This window comes from Nycticebus coucang, chromosome 17, assembly GCF_027406575.1.
Source record: "Nycticebus coucang isolate mNycCou1 chromosome 17, mNycCou1.pri, whole genome shotgun sequence".
Classification (NCBI taxonomy): domain Eukaryota; kingdom Metazoa; phylum Chordata; class Mammalia; order Primates; family Lorisidae; genus Nycticebus; species Nycticebus coucang.
The window spans coordinates 12,825,424-12,849,786 of record NC_069796.1 but is presented as its reverse complement, the minus strand read 5'-3'; the positions used below and the strand labels follow the sequence as shown (position 1 = coordinate 12,849,786).

The window sequence follows — 24,363 nt, the reverse complement described above, 5'->3', positions numbered from 1 at the left end:
TAAAAAGAACCAAGTACTGACATACACTGTATACAAATGGATGCATCTTGAAAACATGGTAAGTAAAAGAAGCCAGACAAAAAAATCCACATATAATTTTACTCTGTTTCTCAGAAGTGTCCAGAATAGATGAATTGACAGAGACACAGAGTAGATTAGTGGTTGCCAGAGTTGGGGGGAGGATGGATCCGGAATGAGTACAAATGAGCATGAGTTTCTTTGGGCATGATGAAAATGTTCTAAGTAAAACAACGCGGATGGGTGCACAACTCTTTAAACATACTAAAAACCACTAAATTGTTACCTTAAAAGGTAAATTTTAGGTATGTGAATAGTATCTTAATAAAGGCTATAAAATTATGCCTTGTAGAATGGCATAATAGGAAGCTGTACTTTGGAGAAAAATAGCTGGGTGAGAGTGTACAGAATTATTTGGAGTTGAGTCACATCATTAAGTTATAGTTACCAAAATGTAAGGGGACAAGGCCTGAAAGATACTGTTGGCAGTAAAGTGGAGGGTAAGTGGAGAAGGGGTGAAGGAGGAGGAACCGAAAATGACTCCAATTTTACTAGACTGGAAACTATGATTCCCTTTACAGAAATGTGTAAGCTGCATTTAAAGGTGGTTTGGGGTAGAAGTGACAAATTCAGTTTTAGACATGGTTTTATACTGATGGCAGACAAAAGTGCCTGGTAGTCACCTAAAAAAACATCCACTGGAGCATGAGAAGGGTCATGGCTGGAGATGCCAATGTAAGAGTATTTGTTAGAAGGGCAAGTTTGATAACGTGACAATTGTGCACAACAATTGAGGATGGCTGGGAGAGGGAAGCTGACTTATCACGATAGCAAGAGCCCACTCCCCAGGCCATAGCAGTCCAGCCACAGGGCTCTGTGGGGCTGGGTGGGTGGCTTTCTCAGCATGTGACTCAGACTTTCCTTCTTCATTTCTCAGCTTGGTATAAAGCCAGGTTAGCTGCCTCTTTGTCTTTAGGTATGCAAGGTGTTATATTATACAAATTATTTCTCTGCCCCTTTGGGTAGCTGTTGTAACATATTCCAGCTGAAAGAGGGTAATGCCATGATGCTATTTTAGCCCAAAGAGCTCCAGAAATAACAGTGCCAGGCATTTGGAATTCATTTCATTTAAGCATGTTCTCCACATTTTACTAGACCTATTTTTATGCATCTATTTAATATACTTTTTTGTTTTCCTCTCCAGGAAATTGACCATATGCAGGTACTCCTGGGAGGACTTAAAACTTTTTTAAAAACTTCCTTGGATTTCTAAATCCCTACTCTCTACTGATTATTTTTCTTTTTTTATAAAGAAGTTGATATAGTTCAGTGACATTTGGAGAACCAATGAGTAAACGTTTTTGGAAGATACTATAAATATTGACAATAACATATACCAATAACAGATACTTTCGTCTCTAAAGTATCTTATCAGACAATGAAAAGATTTTGGAAGCATCACACGATGCAATAAGGTAGTGAATCTCAAATCCAAACTCCCCACTAATAACTCAGGCATGTTGATGCCCAATGACCCTAGGTTATCAGAAGGCCTAGACTGGATGTGAGACAGTCCACAAATGTAATTAATGAGACAAACACAACAGGATGCTTTCTTTGCTTGAGTTATAGTTGCAGTTGGAGAAGGTCGCGTTTTTGTTTGTTTGTTTATTCTACGTGTGAGATGCAGTCTGGCAATAGTTTTCATGTACTTCTTTCCTTACGCAGTTTTAAACATAAGACTATCCTGATTATCTCCTACATTCCAGCTGTTTCCCAGCAGTAAGCCACTTGTCTAAAGCAGTGTAGCCAATTCTGTAAACAATGAGGTGAAAACATTTCATGATGGAATAGACTTGGGTTACCAATTTTGAGAGATCCCAAATATAACAACCCAGATTCTCTAATCCCAGGCGAGGTGCTCCAAGATAACCTGACTGAAGGGGCATTGTAAAGAGAGAAAAGCTCAGAAGTAGAGGTTCAGATTTTGGTTCAATATCGCCTCCTAATTTACTAGTAGTGAAGCTTTGGGCAATGTCCTTCTCAAAAGTGATCTCCAAATGCTGTCTCAATTTTTTATTTCTTATGCACTATTTAGTCTGCTCTCATCTAGCATTTGTCCGTCACCTCCACTTAAGGAAATTGTCACCAGTCATCGCCAAAGCTGGAGGACACTTCTTCATTGACAGCTAGCAGCATGCCACACAGGTTACCACTCTCCCTGAAAACTCTCTGGCATCCGTTGACATGACAATCTTTGGTTTTTCTGTTCCTCTCTGGACGCCCTTTCTTGATCTCTTTTACCAAATGCTTTCCCATTCCAAACTAAAAATATTAAGCATCTCAGTGATAAGTCCTGGGACCACATTTTGTTTGTATTTACTCTCTCCCTGGGCAACATCCTAAGTTCTCATGATTTTTAACATCAACCATAATCTGTATGTTGATGACTTCCAAATCATCACCATATACCTGAGTCTTCCATGAACTCAAGACTCATATAGGCAACTGCTATTGACATACCCTTAGATGTCAAATAGGAATCTCAAATTTAATGTGTCAAAAATGGGAACCTTGAGTCTCTCCCCCACACCCAGTCTTTCCCCACACTTGACTGTTCAAGCTCCAAACTGGTAGTCATCCTGATCACTACCTTTATCTTTCCCTGTAGCCAATAATTCACTAAATCTTGGTCAGTTTTACCTAAAAAATAGATCTTGAATCCCATCCATTTCTCACCATCTTCATTGCTTTCACTGAGTTTCAGGGATAGGGATTGCAACTACTTTATCCCCTTGCATTGACAGACATCGCTATGGTCTGACTTTCCTTGAGTCAGAATCAGATTAAACATTTTCACTAGTCTTCACTTTGCCTACACAATCGCAAAGAAGAAGTTGGTTGACCCTTCATATAGGTGGTATTAGTTATCATGTATCTCTGAGGTCTTGTTGTCCCTACTCTATAAATTCTCCAGTTCTCCCACTGTCCCTGGCCTCCTACAAAGGAGTATCTGAATCCCCTCCTCTGCAAGCCTCCTCCAAAGCTAATTGCACAGTGTTTATCCTTGGTGCTTCCTACTTAGGAAATTTCCGTTCACTCCAGCCTACAAACCTGTCCGTTCTACTCTCTATTCATCATTGCTTACCTACTCCAAGATATCATCCCATGCCCCAATCCTGTCACTATCAAATTTATAGAAGGAGTGTATAGTCACTGTCCCCAGTCCCTCCTCATCCCTGTGCTAATCTGCCTTTGTCTCTTCAGCTTTATAGGGATTTATCATTCTAGGACGTTTATGTCTTTGAAGGATCTTACACCAGTCTTCAGGCTTCTCTCTCTTCTATAGCATCTTTCTTTCTTTCTTTTTTTTGAGACTCTGTTGCCCTAAGAAGAGTGCTATGGAATCACAGCTCGCAGCAACCTCAAACTCTTGGGCTCAAGTGCTCCACCTGCTTCAGCCTCCCCAGTAGCTGGGACTGCAGGCGTCCAATACAATACCTGGCTAATTTTTCTATTTCAGTAGAGACGGGGTCTTGCTCTTGCTTGGGCTGGTCTTGAACTCCAGAGCTCAGGCAATTCAGTACGCCAGCCTGTCGCAATATAATACTGCTGCTGCTCTTTTTGTCTTTACATCTTCCTCAGACTCCCAGACACACAGCTCTCCTGGTCATCTTCTACTTCTTCTAACTTTCTCCCCCCACCCTCCATTTCCTCTCTTAATTCTTTGCCTCTATTAAAAAACAAACAAACAAAAACCTTAAGGTAATGTCCTCAGACCATTTCATTTTTCTCTGTCTTGTCTTCCTTGGCAACCTCCCCTGATTCCCTGGTTTTATTTGTTATTCTAATTGGGATAATGCCCAAACTTTCATCTCCATCTCAACCCTGACTTACCTCTATAGTTCCTTTTCAAAGCTTCCTGCTCAACATCTTCGCATGAATATCTAGATGCCACCTCAGACTCATGATATCCCATACTGAGTTACTTAGTTTCCGCCTAAACCTATTTCTTCTTTGGAATCCCTATTTGTGTTGAGGGCATTACCCTAACCCCACTGAGCCTCGTTCTAAATCTGTAAGTTGTTTTAAAATTCTCAGCTTAATACCATGCTTTCTGTCTACTCTTTTTCTGTAGAGTCTCTTACATTTGCCCCACCCTCTCCCAGAATATTTCCATTGCCCCTATTTAATTCAGGCCCTTTAAACCTCTTACTGGACTGTTAGGATAGTCCAATTGGCATGTCCATTTCTGACTTCCAACGGAACCACATCTGCCACTGTCAGATTGTGACAGCGTTGCTCTTATGGGACATGTAAGAATTGAAGTGTTCAAGGCATTGTTTATGAAGAAAATCTCATACAGAGAAAACAAAAACAGAAAATCTCATAAATATTGCCTATGAAAATACCTTACATTGTCCATAAAATAGAATCCACAAACTGCTTCTTAGTAAGTTCATCACTGCTAGTTTTTCCTCCACTTTTGGAACAGTTTACTTTTTTTTTTTTTTTTGGTTGAACACCAGATGACATCATCTGCTTAGTTTTAGGGGCTGTGTAGTATGAAAAATATGTATCTTTAAATGCCAGAATCACACTGAACACTAGTCTATTTGAATTCGTGTAAGTTACTCATGACTGCAATACAAATCTTTTGGAATAATAGCACAGCTCTAATCCCCAGTATTTCTATGTTTAAAAAATTTCAGTGGCTCCCAATTGCCTATCAAAGAGTCCCGTTGTCCACAATCTGGCTTAAACTCTCGTTTCTGAACCAGCTTCCTTTCCAGTCCCCATCCATGGCTTCTCTCACAGTGGTACCACTGCCTGGAATACCTTCTCCTTACTCCCCTTCTCTGCTGGGCTCAACCATTCTTCAAAGACCAGCTCACATGCTGCCTGTTGTAAGATTCCTTTGGAATCTTCTCCCTGATCCTGTCCAGACAAAATCGTATTTCCCTCCTCTCAGCTGCAATAGCTCTCCCCACTTTTATGGCAAGTATCATTTTCTATCTAGAATTGTCATTTCTGTTCATGTTTCATGCAGCTATAAACACCTCAATGGCAGGGGCCATGCTAGAGTCTATATAAGTATATATGTATACCACCGTCTCCAGTCAACAGGTTTTAATGAATAAACAAATTAAATAATTTGCCTTTCCAACTCCTCCCCACGCAGAAGGTGCCCAAGAATATGGGACCCGGAGCAGCAAACTCTTTGCAGTGTCAGCACTGCCTCCTTCGGGCCTGAAGGAGCTCAACGGGAAGGGGCGTGGGTAAAAAGATACACGTAAATGGTCGCACTCTTCCCCCTTCTTCAAGAGCAAAATAAACAGTAGTTGAGTTAAAAAAAAAATTAAAAAAGAAGACCTTGGACGCTAACAATACAATGGCTTTTTCATAGAAGGCTTCAGGAAATGCCAAGGTCTGTCACTGGGGCGGAGACATTTTCTTCCCATTGTGTAGAAAGAGACTGATGGTATCTCTTAATCAATTCCGCAGACCTGCTGTTGCTGTTTTAGTGCATCTCAAATTCTGTAGGACTCTAACTTTACGGAGAGAGAATACCCCCTTCCCCCTCCTCCTACTCCCCTCCCCCGCCCCCTCCGCAGACAGGGGACGTTTTACCTTAGGGGAACTCCCTGCTGAAGGAGAGCTCGGATTCTAGGGGTCAACTTGATGCAACAGCCCTTTGAACCTTTCCTGACTCCTACTTCCAGCTCTGTAAATACAAATCCAGCTCTGTTCCGATGGCAGTAAGATTTTTCAGGATGGTTTGGGGGTTGGGGACGGCAGGAAACGTGAGAGCCCATCTCACATCTTCACGGCGTGGGGCATCTTTATCTTCAGTACGAGCATGCAGACATGTACTCAGCCCCGGGGACAGAAAGAGGGAGTTTGGCAGCGAATTTACACCCTCAGTGTTGACTTTAGACTGACCAGGGAGAATGACTGCCCCCTACTCTTGTTAAATCTTAATGTACCGTAAGAAGCGCGCGGCGCTGCCGATTACTGTGTTCAGGTCTGTCTTGACCTTATTAAATCATGGCAAGTGGCTCCTATGAGGGAAGCGGGTTTTTTTTTTTTTTAATTGCCTGCACGATTACTCAGGTGGCTCTTCCTGTTCCTCCCCCACCCCCTACTTGGGTCCCTAATTGCTATCTCGGGGAGCTGGAAGGACGCCTGCTTGCAGCCGGCTCCCCTGCGCGCCCCCTCCCTCCGCGCCCCGCCCTTCCCGCGTCCCGGCCCCGCCCCCTCGGCGCCCGCGGCCAGACAGCTGTGTTCAATCAGCGCCGCTCCCAACTCCAGACGGCTCCGAGGGGAAACTTAGGCGCGGAGCGCAGCTCGGCTCCAGCTCCCCTGCAAGCCGAGGCGCGGATCTTCCTCTCCCCGCCGCCCCGGGTTTCTCCGGAGCTCGCCGGAGCCCTCTAGGGTGCCAGCTCGTGCTGGGAGGCGCCCTCCCGCCTGGTGATGGGGGGCGGCGAGGCACCATAGGAGCGGCGAGGGGGCGCCGTGGGTGGCACTGCCCCGGGACCCAGCGGGGGGTGCGCGCGGGCCGGGCGGGTACACGCCGGCTCCGGCGCTGCGGCAGCTGCGAGCGCGCCACGCCACTCGGCTCTGCAGCCATGGCTCGTCCGCGCGGCGCGAGCCAGCTCCGCGCCTGGTAGGAGGGCTCGCGTCCTGCGTTGGGCTGCACGACTGTCCTGGGCGAAAATGGCTGTCTAGACGAAAATGCGCCAGGAGGGACCCAGCCGTGCATATCGAGCCTGCGAAGCCCAACTCTGAAGCCCCGAGATCTGGAGGAGGAAGAGCCGGGCTCTAAAAGTGCATCATGAATTCTGGAGTTGCCGTGAAATATGGAAGCGACTCCTCGGCCGAGCTGAGCGAGGTAAGAAACAGCTGAGGTCGGGAGCATTTGCTCCTCCACAAACCCCCTTCTCCGGAGACCCCCAGTCCCACGCCCCACCCCACCCCACCTCACCCACCCCTCCCCTCGTGCTCCCAGTCGGGAGGCAGCGCAATCGAAGATTAGTAGATATTCTGGATCCTGTTTTAACTTGTAGTGCTCGCTACTCAGGAAATGAACTGGCTTAATAATTCAGTCTGAAATGAGTGGCTTAAAAAATAACCTCTCACCACGCCGCCAACGCGTTTTACTCTGGACAATCTAGAGCCCGGGTTCCTTCCCACCGCGTCCCTCAATACACCGTTTCTTTTGCTAGTCGGTAAAATCCACGGTGATCCCAGCAGAGCTTAAGCCGGTGGTCACTAATTTGCTGGGGCTGGGGATGGTGGCAGCGAGGGGGAAGCATTGGATTCCTGCTTGGCTCCCACGTGTGACGCGTTTGGTTAAACTCGGACGAGGTGGTCCTTCCCCGGGCGGAGATGAATGAATGACCCGGTGTGGGGAGGAAGCAGATCAAAGCCGCTTAGAACTTTATTTCCTGCCCGGGTCTGGACTCCTGAGTCTTTGAGGCTAGCGCCTTTGCAGTTCCACTGTAACGTATCCACTTGAGTACTTGAGACCAGCTTTGAAATTAACGCTCCATCAAACGCTATGCAAATACGTGAGCTGTAAGATGCTCAAAGCCACCACCTTTTTTGATGACTTAAGGGATGCCTCGGGCACATCCCCCAAAGCTTTGAAAACCTTTAGAGTGGTGATAGGAAACCTACAGAATTGGACCCCCAAAGAGAAAGGGCAAGTCTGTGTGGTTGGTGTCCACAGCAGGAGGCTTGGCGGCTATGGGTTTCCCTCTTAGCACCGTCGCTGAGCCAAGTAGGGGGCAGAAGTAGCGGAAGTTGTCTGTGCTGCTTGAGGAGGGCCAAGAAGAGGAAAGGGGAGACAAGAGCGGTGGAAAGCGGAGAGTGCAGATGTCACACACCAAGGAGAAGGGGAAATGAAAGGTGGGGCCTTCACCTGGTGTGGGGTGAGAGGGGAGAATGGGAGAAGGTGGGCTGGGGGAAGCCTTAGTAGGTCTGCAGCCTGTGTCCAGCAGTGAATGTTCTCTGTGTCATGCTGCCCTGCCGTCCTGCTCTGGTTTGAAATAGTATTTTGAGATAAGACACCGGCCAAATGAGGTAAAAACATTTCCCCGTGGTGGTTCCCCCCTGTGATGTAGCAGCCTCCAGAAATGCTGAGAGTGACTTAATTTAAAAATGGCAGGTGAGGATGGAGGCGAGTGGCTGAGTGACTTTTGCCAGTTTTATATTCAGGGAAAGGTCTTGACTCTGAACTAGAACCCAGGGCCCTGCTCATCCCTAACTAGCGCTGTATAAGGAGACGCTTTGTATGTATCTTTTGAGGTCATTTAAGACCCCCAGACGAGGGGTGTGCCTCTTGCACTCTGCCAGGCTTTTCACATCGTTTCTCTTCATGCAGGAGCTTTGACTCTGTCTGCCTTTAAATGAGTCACAGATTTAGGATGAGGTGGCTAGAACCCTGAGTGGAGAAAGAGGAGGTGTGAATTGGCTTTAACTGTGTTAGCATTAGATGAGCCCAGGGCATATGACACTCAGGTGTGAGGGCTCCTCCCCCCGCCCCAGTTGTATCCATTTCTTAATTCCTATAAAACTGCCCATCGAAAGAGGTGAGTGTCCTTTGTTGTTCCTATGTTGGTTGGGAAAATAATATTTAAGCATTATGGGTTGACATTGTCATGTCCCTAAGAAATAAACAAGTTTCAAAAAAAAAGATGTTTCAGCTCCACCTGTATCCTTTACCAATTTTTCTTTTCTTCTCATTAGTGTCCTTTTTCTTGCTTTCTTTTGAGCCATTTCTAGGTTGCCTGATTTAGTTGTGCCTCCGTCCCTCCCAATCTTCGTTTCCCTGCAGATTGAGTACTTGCGATAGTCTGTGAATTATTTTTACTTGTTATACATTTCTTAAATTAGGGTAAGTGCAAAGAGAACTTGTAAGGGAAGACGGTGTGTGTGTGAACCCTAAGTTTCAGTTCAATATATTATAGGCAATAGCTTTTAGTACTTGCCATTTCTATAATATCCATAGATCAATATCCACAGATCCAAAAATAGTTTATTCCTATTTTTCACATTAGATCTTTGGTGTAGAGTTTATTCATTTGGCTGTAGTTTGTCTGTGAACCACTTCTTTTCCTTTAACATCTTATGGGGCAAAGTTGCCATCTCTTTTGATGGTTGACTCCTCCTCACCTGGAAGTACAGAGCTAATAAAAACCTTCAGGGGCCCCTTTAGTACCATGTCTCTGATTGCCCAGGAGACTCACCCTGTCTGGAGGTCATCGTGAGGTCAGATCCAGCCTGATGTTCAACAGGCATTTCAGTGGGAAGAACTCTGAAAGGACCCACATTATCCTGGGTGTCGTAAACTTGAGTCCTCTGGTGTTGACGGTGTGCACTTACCCTTCTACAAAGGGTCTTCTAGCCACACAAGTCTGACTCTTTGACAATAATGTTGACACTGACTCCATAACATCCTGAACAAGAGGGAGTGACTTCAATCAATTTCTGGTTGCAATTTGCTGATCCTGTAAGGGAGAGCAGCCAGCTTCCCAGGGGTTGGCCTCTGCCTATAGTAGTGCAGGAATGCTCAGATATGAGGGAGGCGGGAGGAATTTGGGTGTGAGAGAGACGGGATTAGCAGACCTAGAACTGGTTATTGGGGATGAGGTGTTTTGCAAGTATGAGAACTTTAAGGAAGGAAAAACCAGGAAATTCGTGTGTCTTCAATTTGAACACCAGCCATTTAAGATCCTGCAAGTTGATTACAGGAGATAATAAAATTGCCTGAACATTCAAACATGTTTTTATTTATTCACCGACCATAGATGGCTTATGTCCAGTCTGAACTCTTTTGAAAGAAATGAATCCATACCATAATAACAGAAATGCAAAAAGGAAAATTTTAGACACGTGTACTGGCAGTTTGTTCTTTTTTTTCTTGGCTGTAGCTGTCTCTATTAAAGATTCGAAGAACTTTTTTTAAATGTGAGGTTAAAGGAGTATAATATCAGTCAAATCAAAAGTACTTAAAAAAAATTAAATGTTTCAACCTCCCTCCTCCATGATCAAGAAGCCAAATGACCACACTTTCAGCAGCATTAAGTTCTCCTAATGCTTGTTTAAGGGAAATCTCCGGTATCTTCTTCCTCCTGGTTGTGAGTTTTAGGCCAGCAATTAGCTATGTATGTCTCAGTAAAACATGTGGGGCCAGGGTGTAGTGTAACCTTATTTATCACAGGTACAGCTCTTGGCTCTTATAATAATTCAGACTTTGGAAGGAAGATGTCTTAAAGTGTAGCAAGATCAGAGTAAATCTGAATTTTCTCATCCTTGCAGAGTAGTTTTCTGCTGGATCTGCTTGTCTGGTAGACAGCTATTTATCTAGGAAAAAGTTTATTTTTGAAAATTTGTCCTTTGTTAGCCAATCATTAAAACCTCTGGAGATGAAAGAATATCCTTTTTTTATTCAAAGAATCTGTCTTAAGTAATCAACTTTTATTCTTTGCCTTTTAAACATTAAACCATGAATAGGCAAAATTCTCCATCACCATTTACTTTAAAACATTGCTTGCCCCTGGAAATCATATTTCCCTTTCTCCCTATCTCTTCATTCAAAGCCTCTCTTACCAGATCACTCCACTTCTGAATCAGGCCATAGAGGCACGTCCCTGACTTCAATTTGTTAGGTAACTCCTGAAACCCATCTTCATCGATGTGGTAATTAAGTAGGGTTGTACAGAAGAAAGTTCTCTGCATAGACTATCTCTATGTGGCCATCTCACAGATACTGTTCATGATCAAGTTAATTATGAAATACTAGAGTTGGAAGGGGCCTGCAAGATCACCTAGTACTCCCACACCCCTTTGTGTTTCTTTGTACTCCTCTGCCTTTAATTGTTTAATGTCTGTCTCAGCCACAGTCTGTAAACACAAGAAGAGCAGCATTGACACCTGATGTGGAGTCTGGCACATAGTAGGTGTTCTGTAGATGTTTGAGTAAATGAACACCTTGCTGCTTCTCTCCCTTTTCCTTTTTTATACATACTGAATAGAATTTGAACAGTAGGCTGGGCCTGGTGGCTCCTGCCTGTAATCCTAGCTCTCTGGGAGGCGGAGGTGGCTGGATCGCTTGAGCTCAGGAGTTCAAGACCAGCCTGAGCAAGAGCAAGACCCTGTCTCCACTGAACATAGAAAAACTAGCCAGGTATCCTGGCAGGTGCCGGTAGTCCCAGCTACTTGGGAGGCCGACACCCAAGGGTTTAAGGTTGATGGCACTCTACTCAGGGCAAGAAAGTGAGACTCTGTCTCGAAAAAAAAAGAAAGAAAAAAAAGAATATGAACTGAGATTGGTTTGAAGATTTAAAAAAAATTTTGGTTATCTCTAGCTGTGTGACAAACTCCAAAATTTAAGGCTCCAGGTAATCTTACATTCTCATGGCTTTGCAAGAGTTCAGGGGAGGGGAAGACCGGTGTCTGTGACTTGGGCAAGAGGCTCCACTTCCCGGAGGGCTTAATCCTGTGGCAGGCAGACTAGTGCTGCCTGTGCCCTGTGAGATCAGCTCAGATCTCTTCCACCCAGGCCCACCTGTGTGGCAGCTTGTGGCAGTTTGGGCGTGATGTCTGGGTTCCCAGGAGGAGGAGGTATAAGCTTTCTTAAAGTTCTCTTCTTAATTCCTCTTAAAACATAGGACTGTCACTTCTGTGTGTTCTGTAATCAAAAAAGCTGGATGCCTTGCTGAAATTCAAAGGGTTAAAGAAACAGATCCCACCTCTCCAAGAAAGGAGAGACCAAGAATTTGCAACCATTTTCAATCCACTGTAGAGGCCAAGAAATGCCAGACCCTTGCCTAAAACCCTAGTTTCTTAATTCCCAATGCCTGGGAACGGTTTTTAGTTTTTTGTTTTGTTTTGCTATTAACAAATGAACAATTCAGCAGTTTATAAAAGCTAACATTTTCTAAGCACTTCCGAAGTATTGACAGGCTTAATTGTCAGAATCCCAGTGAGATACATTATGTTAAACCCATGTTACAGGTGCAGAAATTAAGGCATGAAGAGATGAAAAAAGTTACCAAGACTGTACGGACTGTATAAAGGTGGGAGTCATGATTTGTCCCCAGATAGTCTTGGTCCAGAGTGGCACTATTTGAACACTGTTTTCTTTTGTTAGCTTCTGGTACTGCACTCAGATTTTGATCACGTGTTCCAATGAGGGCGTATTCTATTTAATAAGCCTGTTTAACTTGATTTGTATTGTAATCCCTGTGCAGTACCCAGATAAGTATTTTTGATAAACACAAAATGGATGTGATTAGAGTAAAGGGATATAATAGTCACTGCCATTGCCTCCAAGTGGCTGAGGAATTCTAGGCATTGACCTTCCAGACCCTTAAATGCAGATCTGTCAAGATAAGGAATAGTGTGATCATCATTCAGTGGGGCTGGGGTTGGGGACAAGGGAGATGGGGCACCACAACCTCTGTCCCCTGGCCTGCGCATTCAGAGGCCTCTGAGGGATTGGTGTTAGAATGTTTAAGGTGCCAGAAAAAGAAGAATAAAGCTTCCTCTGTCACAATAATCAGAGCTTTTCCACCTCCAGGCTGGGCTCTAGCTTCTGACTGTGATTGGCTAGATCATGATGGGGCTGCTGAGTGCTGAGGCTGCAGGAGAAAGCCAGAGAGCCCAGTGCAGTCGGAGCTGAGGTCACGTGGCAGGCAGGGGCTGTGAGCCACGTCCTGAAGAAGCATGTGCTGAACGTGGCATTGCCATCTGGGGTCAGACCCAGTGGACACGGTGATGTGGATTAAGCCACAGACATGGTTCATGTGTCTAGAATCAGGTGGAGGTCAGTGTAACAAGAAAAGGGAGGAGATGTGATGAGATGGTGATTAGTCTAAGATCAGGAAAGTGATTGTGTATTGAGCTGGCCACTGACCTGAAGGCAGAGAGAGAACATTCTCAGGAGCTTCTTTGTCTAGTTGGGAAGCCTTTAAATCCTCCCACTTCTCATCTTCAGGACGCACCTACAGGTTTCTACCAGACTGAGGCCTGGGACCCTTGAATGAGTGGGTGTACTTACCTAGGGTAAGGAAAATCACCTTGTTGCTCAGAAAGTCAAGTCAAGGGTGCTGTCTGAATAGCTACCTGAGGCTGATTCACCCAATGCAAGTCCTGGTGGACAGCAGCTGGAAGATCAAACTTGCACTTATAGGAAAATCAGGAACGTGTTGATGAGCAGAAATTTCAAATTTCGTTTTGATTCACGGGATCGAATTTCAGAAAACCAAGATTATGTTTTCAGTCATCTGTCTGGGAGAGGGGCTGTGCTGGCAACATTACAGGGTTGAGAAGCCAGGCAAGACTGCAAACCAAAGCTTTGAGGAGGACGTAGATTATTGACATTGGTGAGAGGATGTCATAACAGAGAGAAACATATGTAATTCTTTCCTTGAAACCACCCCCCACCCCCATTCCTACCCAGATTCCTAGCAGTGGTATCTTTTCACTCTTGAAGAAAGAAAAAGTAACCTGGGTTACACAGATAAACAAAAGTTTGATTTATAGAGTAAATACATACTAGGACTACAGAGCTACCCTGTCTTCCTAGTGAATGTCCCTTTCGTCTTGTTGACTAGAAGCAGCCCAGATCAGTACACAGGGGGAGGAGGATGCTTATTGGAAGGTTTACATTACCACAGGAGTGACTGAGGTTTTATTTATTTTATTTACTTATTTATTTTTGAGACAGAGTCTCACTCTGTTGCCCTGCGTAGAGTGCCGCGGTGGCATCATAGCTCACAGCAACCTTTAACTCTTGGGCTCAAGCGATCCTCTTGCCTCATTTTTTCTGTTTTTAGTAGAGACAGGGTCTTACTCTTGTTCGGGCTGGTCTCAAACTCCTGAGCTCAAGCAATCCTCCCACCTCCACCTCCCAGAGAGCTAGGATTACAGGCATGAGCCACCGTGCCTGGCATGACTGAGGTTTTAAAGCACTTTATGTATGTGAATCTTTCATGATACTCCTGAAATTCAGCAAAGATGTTAAACCTGGGGGCAGTCTTTTAAGAAAAAATCCAAAATTAGCAGCTATTGATTGTACTTGTTATATAAAAAAACTTTCGGTTGAGTTTGTTGACTTTGTAGATAAGCAGTAGAAGCCCATTGGGCTGGGAAGCTTGTAAATCCAAGTTACTCGATGCTTTGGTTAGTGGAATATTTAGAGGCTGATCCTTTGTCATGAGATTTTATCAGTACTTGGAGCGCATAAGGGGGCACATAGGAGGCCAGAGATGGTAACACATCTTAAAGCAGAGGCTTAGTGTTTGATTACTTGAGAACACAAAGTTTCACAAAATCTGAATGTGTGTGCACGTGTCAGTTAACTCCAGCTGGTTTTGTGAGAATACTGAAGTAGTTGTCAAGGGAAGATTGCCAGCACAAGAAAAGATTGCCTTGCAATTAGAACAGCAAAGGAATTCTCTGGTTGGTTGTAGGGTAAGAGTGGGAGTAATTGCTTGTCCTTGTTTTCCGACGGGTTGTGTGAACTTGCCTGTAGACTACTCGGCACCCTTGAACTCCTCCTTGCTCTCTGTCCCAAGCCCTCCCAGCCTCTCCAGATTACTTGTTCCTCCCCTCACCTGTGTTCAGGACACTTAACTGGTATCACCCACGTAGAAGTCGGCCTCCCCGGGGGAGGCCAGGAGATCTTGGAAGGGCGGGACAAAGTAAAACTGATCACTTGCCAGTGCCAAGTCCATACGTGACAGAGTAGGGCATCAACAGGCTTGGAAGTTGCTTGTTTGGACCAAATCCCAGGTAACAGATGTGTTGGATTAACTACTTTTCTATTTTGGTTGAACTACATGTTTGATGGAATTTAGTTTGGTCATTATGACTGTAGTTTATTATCCTTTCCCTGTTCGTTTCATTCATTTAACAAATATTGTGTACCTTCTATCTGCCAGATGCTATCTCAGGTCCGGTGATAAAGTAAAACTGATGTAAGTCTTTTTCTAATGGATCCTGCTTTCTGGTGGGAGACAGACAGTGCACACTGGCAGATGTGTGTCCAGTGGTGGTGATGCGTGCTGTGAAGATGAAAATACTCAGGGAAAGGAGGAGTTAGGGATGCTACTGTAGTGAGCAGGGAAGACCTCTCTGTGGCGTCTGTGAACTGAGACCTGAAAGAAATGAGGGATACAGTCATGCGAAGATGGGGACGTCCATTCCAGGGGGAGGAAAGAGCCAGGGCCAAGGTGCAGAGGCCAGAGTACTCTTATGTTCAAGGAGATGCCGCGGCTGGGAGTGGTGGAGGAAATAAGGTCCAAGAAAATAGTTCTGACCTGGGGCTTCACAAGCCATGGAGAATTGTTGAACATGCATGAATTTATGTTTTTTTTTTTCTTTCTTTCTTTTTTTTTGAGATAAGGTCTCATGTTGCCTATGCTAAAAGTGCAGTCGTCATAGCTTACTGTATAACCTCAAACTCCAGGGCTCAAGTGATCCTCCTGTGTCAGCCTCCAGAGTAGCTGGGTCTACCGGAGGATGCACCATGCCTGGCTAAGGTTTTCTATTTTTTGTAGAAACAAGGCCTTGCTGTTGTGCAGGCTGGTCTCAGACTGCTGGCCTTAAGCCATCTTGCCTTGGCCTCTCATATAAGGTGCTGGGATTCCAATGCACCTTATCTGTCCTTTTTTATTTTTATTTTTTCAGGTGAGTAGAGTGGAGGAGTTTTGGAGAAGAGGAGCAATTAGCAAAGAAAAGACTAGAAAGGTTGCGTTCCAAAGGTCCATTAAAGAAAGTGTTCTCAGAAGAGGGTAGAGTGATCTGTCCTCAAATGCTTCCCCTTTTGCTTCACTCCTTTGAAGCCCATGTATTATATTTTCCCAAACTTTCAAATTATGTCATTTTCTGTAATCAGAAATAATTGTTACATGCCATTAAAATAAACTGTAATTATTTTTTCAACGTCTTCTAAGTATTTGAATTTGTTTTTCCCCTTAAAAGGAATAGTTTAGAGGACGAGTGGCATATGGATGGTGGCCAAGGGTGACGTGAAAATGGCCTTCCCTTGACTGATGGTTGGGCCTGATGGATGGTGATGATGGTGGGCTCTAAGTTAGGAAAACGGACTCAACTTTCCGCCGTCACTTGGACCAATTTCCTTCAATTATTTAGAATTACTGACTTTATTTTCTGAGCCTTAATATCGGTTTATTGATTTATAACAAATATAGCTCCAAGGAGACTGGAATGCTGACATTTCCTATTGAAAAACTGCTTGGCAGTTAGATTATGACCAGAAAGTTGCCTGATATGCCTGGAATCAGACAAAGGAGATGTGTGTGTTGATGATGCTATTGAGCTTATCTTTAGCTTGAGTTTTTTTCTCTTCCTGACCTTTTGGATGACTGATGAGAAAACTGAGGCCAAAAGAAGGTAAGACAATGGCAGAAGAGGAAATGTAAAACCCCATTTTCTTTTTAATTCTTTGGGGATATGTTTTTCCTCTTTTGCCTTAACTTCCTCTATTTCCACATCACAGGATATTTGCATTAAGGTATATGTTTTGTAATATTCTGTGATTATTTAAAAGGAGGAAGTCTAATTCTTCAGTAAGTCTTCCACATGGGACATTGTTACAGCGCATACTATTAAAATACAGTTGAGACAAGGTGCCGTGGCTCACACTGTAATCTCAGTTCTTTGAGAAGATCACTTGAGGCCTGGAGTTTGAGACCAGCCTGAGCAGCATGGTGAGAACCCATCTCTACTGAACAGAAAAATTAGCTAGATGTAGTGGCAAACACCTCAGTCCCAGCCACTGGGGAGGCTAAGGCAGGAGGATCTCTTGAGCCTAGGAGTTTGAGGCTGCTGTGAGCTACGATGCCACTGTCCAGGCAACAGAGCAGGACCTTGCTTCAAAACATTTTTCAAAAATTAAAAAAGTAATAGATACCATTGACCACTGAATAGGAGGGGGTTAGGAACACCATCCCTGTGCAGTCAAAAATCAGTGGATAAGTTTTGACTTCTCAAAAATTGAACTACTAACAGCCTAATGTTGGCTAGAATCCTGACTGATAGTCAATTAACACATTTTGTGTGAAACATATTATGTACTGTAACCTCACAATAAAGTAAGCTAGACAAAATGTTATTAAGAAAATTATAAAGGCTGGGAGCAGTGGCTCATGCCTGTAATCCCAGCACTCTGGGAGGCTGAGGTGGGTAGATTGTTTGGGAGTTTGAGACCAGCCTGAGCAAGAGAGAGACCCCATTTCTACTAAAAATGGAAAACTGAGGCAAGAAGATCTCTGAGCCCAAGAGTTTGAGGTTGCTGTGAGCTATGATGCCATGGCTGTCTACCAATGATGACAAAGTATGACTCTGTCTCAAATAAAAAAAAAAAATCAGAAGAAGAGGAAACGTATGTAGTATTTGCTGTTCCTGAGGTAAAAGTGGACATTCATCAAGGTCTCAGCCTCGATGTCTTCACACTGACTAGGCGGAGGAGGAAAACGAGGGTTGGGTTGGCTGCGTTGTCTCAGGGGACAGGCAGAAGAGGACCTGCACAGTGGACACGTGTTGTTCAAGGGTCCGTTGTAATTGGAAGATCTTATTTTTAGCCCTAACTATGGATTTGGGTGTGTTACAGTTCTCTGTCCTGAATGATTTTTGCTGGCGAGATTGCGGGGGCCTAACAGGTGTAAATGTCCCTTCTTTTTGGAGGAATAATGACATGGGCTTACTGTCTGACTGGTTTGCCAACTTCTGTGTGTTGATAACGTGTGACTTGGTAAAGCCTCTCATTTTTTTTTTTTATTTCCCTTTATCCTTGCCTGCATTTGTTCTTTTCTGAGTTTTTTTAGTTGTTGCTGTTAATTTTTGATAGTAGCTATCTTAATGGGGGTGCAGGGGTAGCTCATTGTGGTTTCTTTTTTTTACACACTAACAGTTTATTTCTTGCTAGCAATTCATTGAGATGCTCCTGCTGGGCAGGTAATTATCTTCCATATAGTCATTCAGGGACCTAGGTTCCTTCCTCTTAGAGTCCTGTCATCCCCCAGGGCAATAGCTCTTATTCTTGGGTGGGTCTATGTACCACCAAGGAATCTCCACCGATTTCCACCTTCTTCTCCTAGCTTATCTTCTATCCTGCTGCTGCCTCAGCCCTCATTGTGGTTTCGATCTGTGCTTCCCCTATGATCAGTCATGTGCTGCTTATGGGCCATTTGTACATCTTCTTTGGAAATCTGTCTGTTCAAGACCTTTGCCCATTTTTTAATCTGGTTGTTTTAATTGTGGAACTTCCTTGCGTCTTCCAGATGTCAACCCTTGATCCCTTTTCTCCTTGGTCCGTGTCTGATTTTCTCCGTGTTGGGGTTTTGTATGGCAGACACTACCTTGTGTTCCCAGATGGAGTAAGAATCAGTGTAAAGCGACTCCTGAGAGCAGACAGCTTCTCCACAGAACAGAACCGGGCTGTGCCTAAGCCCAGGAGGCTCCTCCACGGTGCCCAAGAAAACAGAACTTTCTGAGGTGTTGAGGAGTTTCGGAACTTGTTGCTGGCTGACGCTACTCCCCTTGAAGAAAGCTTACACTGTCTCTAGCAACACTAGGCAGCCAAGGAGTTAAGTATTACGTCCGTCGGCTCGGCGCCTAAGGCGCCAGCCACATACACCTGAGCTGGCCGGTTCGAATCCAGCCCGAGCCCGCCAAAGAACAATGATGGCTGCAACCAGAAAATAGCCAGGCTTTGTAGTGGGCACCTGTGGACCCAGCTACTTGGGAGGCAGAGGCAGGAGACTTGCTTGAGCTCAGGAGTTGGAGGTTGTTGTGAGATGTGATGCCACGGCACTAACCCAGGGGGACAGCTTGAGGCTCTGTCTCAAAAAAAAAAAAAGAAAGGTGGTGCCTGTGGCTCAAAGGAGTAGGGCGCCGGCCCCATATGCTGGAGGTGGTGGGTTAAAACCCAGCCCCGGCCAAAAACTGCAAAAAAAAAAAAAAAAGAATTATGTCCATGACATTTGGAGGAGTTTCATTTTTCTACCAACATGTGATTTAAGTCTTTAAAACAGTGGTTCTCAACTGCAATTTTGCTACTATTATGAATCGTAATGTCAATATCTGATATGCAGGATGTATTTAGGCGACCCCTGTGAAAGGATCGTTGGACCCCCAAAGGGGTCACGACCCACAGGTTAAGAACTGCTGCTTTAAAGAGTAGTTTTAGGAGAGGGCAAAGCAAGAGGGGCCTGTGGAAAGTAACCAGGAAGTCCAAGACTTCCCTGTTAGATTAGATAAGTCTGGCTTTATTCCTTGGTGCTGTGAATCTAATCCTGCTCAAACCCAAACCTAGTTTATTTTCCTATTGACCGGGAGCATTCTTGGCCAGGTGTTTGGCTGAGACTCGGCATCATGCAGGACTGTGGAAACAACAGTTCGGAGGCTGCCGTGCCTGGGCTGATTATGACCCAGTATTAAGAGGGAGGAGAGGGAAAAAGAGGTGAGTTGGACTCCAGGACAGGAGTTTTTACTTCCAATTTATGGTACGTAAATTTAAATTCAATTTGATATTATCTTTTGGGGGGGTATGATCTGATGTAAGCATGGGGCAGAAATCAGGATGCCTTCTAGTAGGCTTGATAGGACGACTTTCAAGACTGTCTCTCATTTTGGGCTTCTGAGCTGCTTATGAAAATGCTGTCTGGACCCACATGTAATTACTGCTGAAGAAAGTGTCTAATGCTGATAAAGCTGCTTTCAAACCCTTTAATTTGCCGAGTGTCAAAGATAGGGTGCCTCTACTTTATTTTGGCATTAAGTATCCCCAGCTAGCAATGATGAAACGTCGGGGTCAGAGTAGAATGTGGAGTGGCGAGGAATGGCCTTTGTTTCTTGGCCACCTTCTTTACTGACATCTCCACTGGGTCACGTTACCTCTGTTTCTTTGTCTGTAAAACCACGTGTTTGTAAAGTCGTAGACTCTGAAATCGTAGCTCTGGCCATTTCCCTGCTAGGTGATTTGGGCAAAGTTACTTTTCTGGCTCCATTCCCCTGTTACAAAGTAGTGATAATAAGAGTATCTGGCCAGAAAAATGCTGCGAAGACCAGTGACATGACCCACGTAGTGATTATCACAGTGCCTGATAAATATGTAGTAATTGTTAGCTCTTGCTGCTGTAATAATAATTATTGTTTAGCCATTACACTGCTAACTTGCTGTAGCAAAGGTGTCAGGTAGAAGAGAAACAGTTTAGGAGCAGAAGCACTAGTAGCTGTAGTTAAGTGTGCTTAAATAATTTAAGTGCATAAGTATAGACCAATATGTCATAAAAACAAGATCCAGGAATCCTGAGAGTCTCACGGAACGCTGATACTTTTTTCTTAACCTTAATGGCCCAAACTAATTACCTGACAAGATGTTTATCCAAATATTGGCAAGTCTTGGACAAGAAAGGTCGATTCACAGAGCCAGAATGTCAGTGACCGAACAAGTAGCAATACCAGTTCCTCTTAGATTTTATTAAGTTTGTCGTATTTTGTTCCAGCTATAGCATTCTCAGTCCCTTTTGTGCCCAGGAACTAGGCTTAGGATGACTGTCATGACTTAACATGGAGAGGGGAGCATCGCAGCCTCGCCCCTGTTCAGAATAAAGGGTGTTGCATAACCGTTTCTTTCATGGAGATAAGGTTTGCCAGTGATGCATATACTTTGTGAATTCCCATACAAGATGCAATCTGTTTACTGCAAGATTACAGCAGCCCTGGTGGGAGCTTTGCTTTGAGGTAGCGATGGCCGCTGGAGAAGGCACATCTATTGGACATGAGAGGGGAGCCTTGGCAAATGTGTTTGAGAGGACTTGAGCTGTCCCCCCACAGCAGTGAAGGCCATCTCTGTTTCTGTTCATAGCTTTTTCAGTTGGAAGTAGGTTTTTTTTGTTGTTGTTACTGTTTTTCTTTAAGCCTCTAGATTTTACTGAGGTTTTATCTAATGGTCAGAAGGAGGAAGTGGTAGAATAAATGTTTCGAAGTTGTTCAGCAGTTGGGTCACGCTCCTGACCATGTCTCTTGAGGGCAATGGGAAGGGAAGTGACAGGAGTCCTACAGCTCAGTGCCAGGCTCTCACACCTCTCCCTTTGTGGGTGTGGAGTTGGACCCCTTGGAGTCCATCTCTGGCTCAGTCTCTGGGGACTCTCCAGGGGCGGTGTTTTCCATTCCCATGGCTTAAACTACCGTCCCTAATCTGTTGCCTCCCAAGTTATCTCCAGCTGAGATCAATTTGTCCAACAGGTCGAAGGAGCAGCGCAGATAGTCAGTGTTCTTCCTCCTCTTCCCTCCCGCACCCCGAAACCCTCTTCCTGCCTGCGATGACCTTCCTTCACCTGGTGACACCAGCTGTGTCTCCTGGATCCAGCAGGGCACCTCCCCTGGAGGGCTGTTATCAATGCCCAGTTGGCTCCAAGTCCCCTGGGATCTGGCAACATGTCCCACCCCTGACTTCCCTCTTAGCACTCAATAGCTTGTTTACCCATTTCTCTATCTCAGAAGCTTTACCTGGGGAGGGTGGCCAGTGGCTGGAGAAGTGCTTTCTTCTCAAAGCACTTGCTTGCAGTGTGCCTGAAAGAATACATAATAGTAAAGAATAATGGAAAGAAGTAAAAGTAAAATAAGACCAAGAGACAGATAGGAAAGGTATACATCAGGCACCTACTCTTATGTCAACCAGTGGTATAAGCACCCCACTGCACTCCCAGGTTCCCTTTCCTTAAAAAAAAAAAAAAAGGAAAGAAAGATGCTGGGTATTCCTCCCCTCTTCTGAAGGAGCCCCTGCATGCCCCCCACACCCCCCGCCCCAGGATGTCTGGCATTGGAGAGCTTTGCAAGTATCTGAACCTGGCTGTGGTGTCCTCTCTTAGGAGAGGATGAGATCAGAGTGGAGGCCGCTGGCAAGCAAATTTTATTCCTGGGATGGTGGGAGTAGCTGCAGGAGCTGGAATTATTGCAGATTGTGCTAAAAATGATAAATGTGAAGAATGCCAGTGCCATACAAATACTTTATTGAGGTACTTCACTTGAGGTAGAATTGAAATACTTCACTTGAAGTACTTCAACAGAGTATTTGTAAGCACAAAATTACTTTAGTTTCACCTTGTAACTATTCTCTCAATTTTTACATACGGAAAACTACATTTGTGCTTTTAAAAACATGTTGCCTTCAATACAACAATTTTGGTTGCTTAATGATGCACAATAATAGTTCTGATATTAAAAAGCATCCTGTTAGAAATTAGTATTGTTAGGACTGGGTACAATGGCTCACACCTGTAATTTTGGCACTCTGGGAGGCCGAGGCAGGTGGATTGCCTGAGTTCAGGAGTTGGAGACCAGCCTGAGCAAGAGCAGGACCCCATCTCTAAAAAGTCCCGGGAGGCTGAGATAAGAGAATCTTTTTGCTGTGAGCTATGACAACACAGCTCTACCAAGGGCGACAAAGTGAGACTCTGTCTCCAAAAAAAAAAAAAGTATTGTTAAATATGTATTGTCTGCTGACACTCTGATTAAAGTAAAATTGTTAGAACTGGTGAGAATGGTAACCTAATGCCTTTAGCCTTATCAAGATTTCTTTCCAAATTAGTAATAAATATGTGGTCTTTAAGGATGGGGCAGGGAGACTAATTCTGTATATAATTGTGCCCTCGGTGCAAAAAGATAGATATCTTTCTTAGAAAGGACAGAGTTAGTGAGGCCCATTCAGTGAAAAACTGCAGTACTCATTTGCAAGTAACAGAAATACGTTAATTACTTTGCTTGGGTGAATGGTTCGCAATCCGGCAGGAATGATAGAGCTTTAAATTTATTTTGCTAATGTGGGTTTTTTTTAAATGTCAGTGTTCATAGGTTACGGTACAGAGCTAATAAGGTATTCCAGTGAGGTCTGGGTTACTACTGTGAATTTTATTCACAATATGACACTGTGTATTCCTCTGTGGTAGAATTACGTTTTCCTCAAAGCAGTCAGCCCATAATGCTGCAGGGGTAACTCTGAGCACCCGAATCACTGGCACTTACAGGGCTGGGTGGGCAGATAGGAGCACATTACGCCACGAAGCGATGAGGCTGATGTGGTGTCTTGTAGAAGCTACTTAGCATAGCAATTGGAGTTGGAAAGTCAGTGGAATTGGTTATGTGGAGAATTAGGAAGTTTATGACTTAAGAAATTAACTTTTCCATTGCTCTTCTATCAAAAAGCCCAGCTAAAGACTAGTAGGCTTTTCCCTTTATGTTCTTACCTTTCGTTTTCCAACTAAATGGAGAAAAAAAATTTAAATTGCTTTTTAAAAATATTCTAACTCATTAATAATTATTAGGCAAAGGCTAACTTAAGAAAAAAAATATGTGGGCTGGGTGTGGTGGCTCATCACCCCTGTAACCCTGGCCCTTTGGGAGGCCAAGGCAGGAGGATTGCTTGAGGCCAGGAGTTAAAGACCATTCTGAGCAACATGGTGAGACACTGATCCCCTATCCCCCACCCTTAAAAAGCCAAGGGTGGTGGTGTGTACCTGTAGTGTCAGCCATTGGAGAGGCTAAGGCAGGAGGATCAGTTGAGCCTGGAGGAGCTGGAGGTTGCAGGAGCTATGATGACACCAGTGCACTCTAGCACAGGTAACAGAGCAAGACCCTGTCTCAAAAAAAAAAAAAAAAATCAAATGAAATGTAACTTTCTGGATGGCATAAATCAGACTATATAATGGTAAAAACAGAGGCAGGGTATTCAAGAATAACACTCAAATGTTCTAAGCACTTTGGAAGCATTGTTTTTTAGTCATTTCCCTGCTTAAAACCTTTCATTTCTGGGGACCCAATCCCTCAGCCCCCGTTGACCTCTCCAGTTATGCCTCTGGCCACTTCTTCCTCATATTCTAGCCTATGGGTTGGCGGTGGGGGGCGGTTGGTAGGTTGCAGGGCCTCTAGCCAACTCAGCTAATGTTAATAATACCTGATTGTCTCTTGACCTTGAAACTTGACATTTGCTGTTCCTCTGCTGGTGCCCTAATCTTATCCTTAACCTTTGTTTATCTACCTCCTGCTCATCCTACAGGAATGCATTTATTTTTTTTTTCTTTTGGTTTGTTTTCTTTTTCTTTTCTTTCTTTCTTTTTTTTTTTTTCAGGACTCAGTTTTTACTCTCTGCTGTGCTCCCACAGTGGTGGACCCTGCTGCATTGCAGCTGAGAGTGTGCTGTGCAGGCCTGTGGACTCAGTGTCTCCTACCAGCAGAGCTGTTCCTCACCACTGACTCCAGCTCCTGCACAGTACCAAGCCTTCAGTATTCACTGTTGAGTGATTGACTTTA

At 44.4% G+C, this 24,363-nt stretch overlaps 1 protein-coding gene across 2 annotated transcripts in view; it reads left to right on the top strand.

Moving 5' to 3' along the window:
* The window catches only part of MCC (MCC regulator of WNT signaling pathway), a 425,555-nt gene that overhangs the window by 160,898 nt on the left and 240,294 nt on the right, over window positions 1-24,363 (top strand). Inside the window, exon 1 of one of the 2 annotated variants that reach the window (XM_053566015.1) lies at window positions 6,327-6,910. The exons of the other annotated variant lie outside the window; for it this stretch is intronic. Within the exon in view, the coding sequence (XP_053421990.1) occupies window positions 6,854-6,910 (57 nt within the window). The 5' untranslated portion in view covers window positions 6,327-6,853. Of the gene's footprint in view, window positions 1-6,326; window positions 6,911-24,363 lie in introns of those variants that run through there. 2 annotated transcript variants of the gene reach the window in all.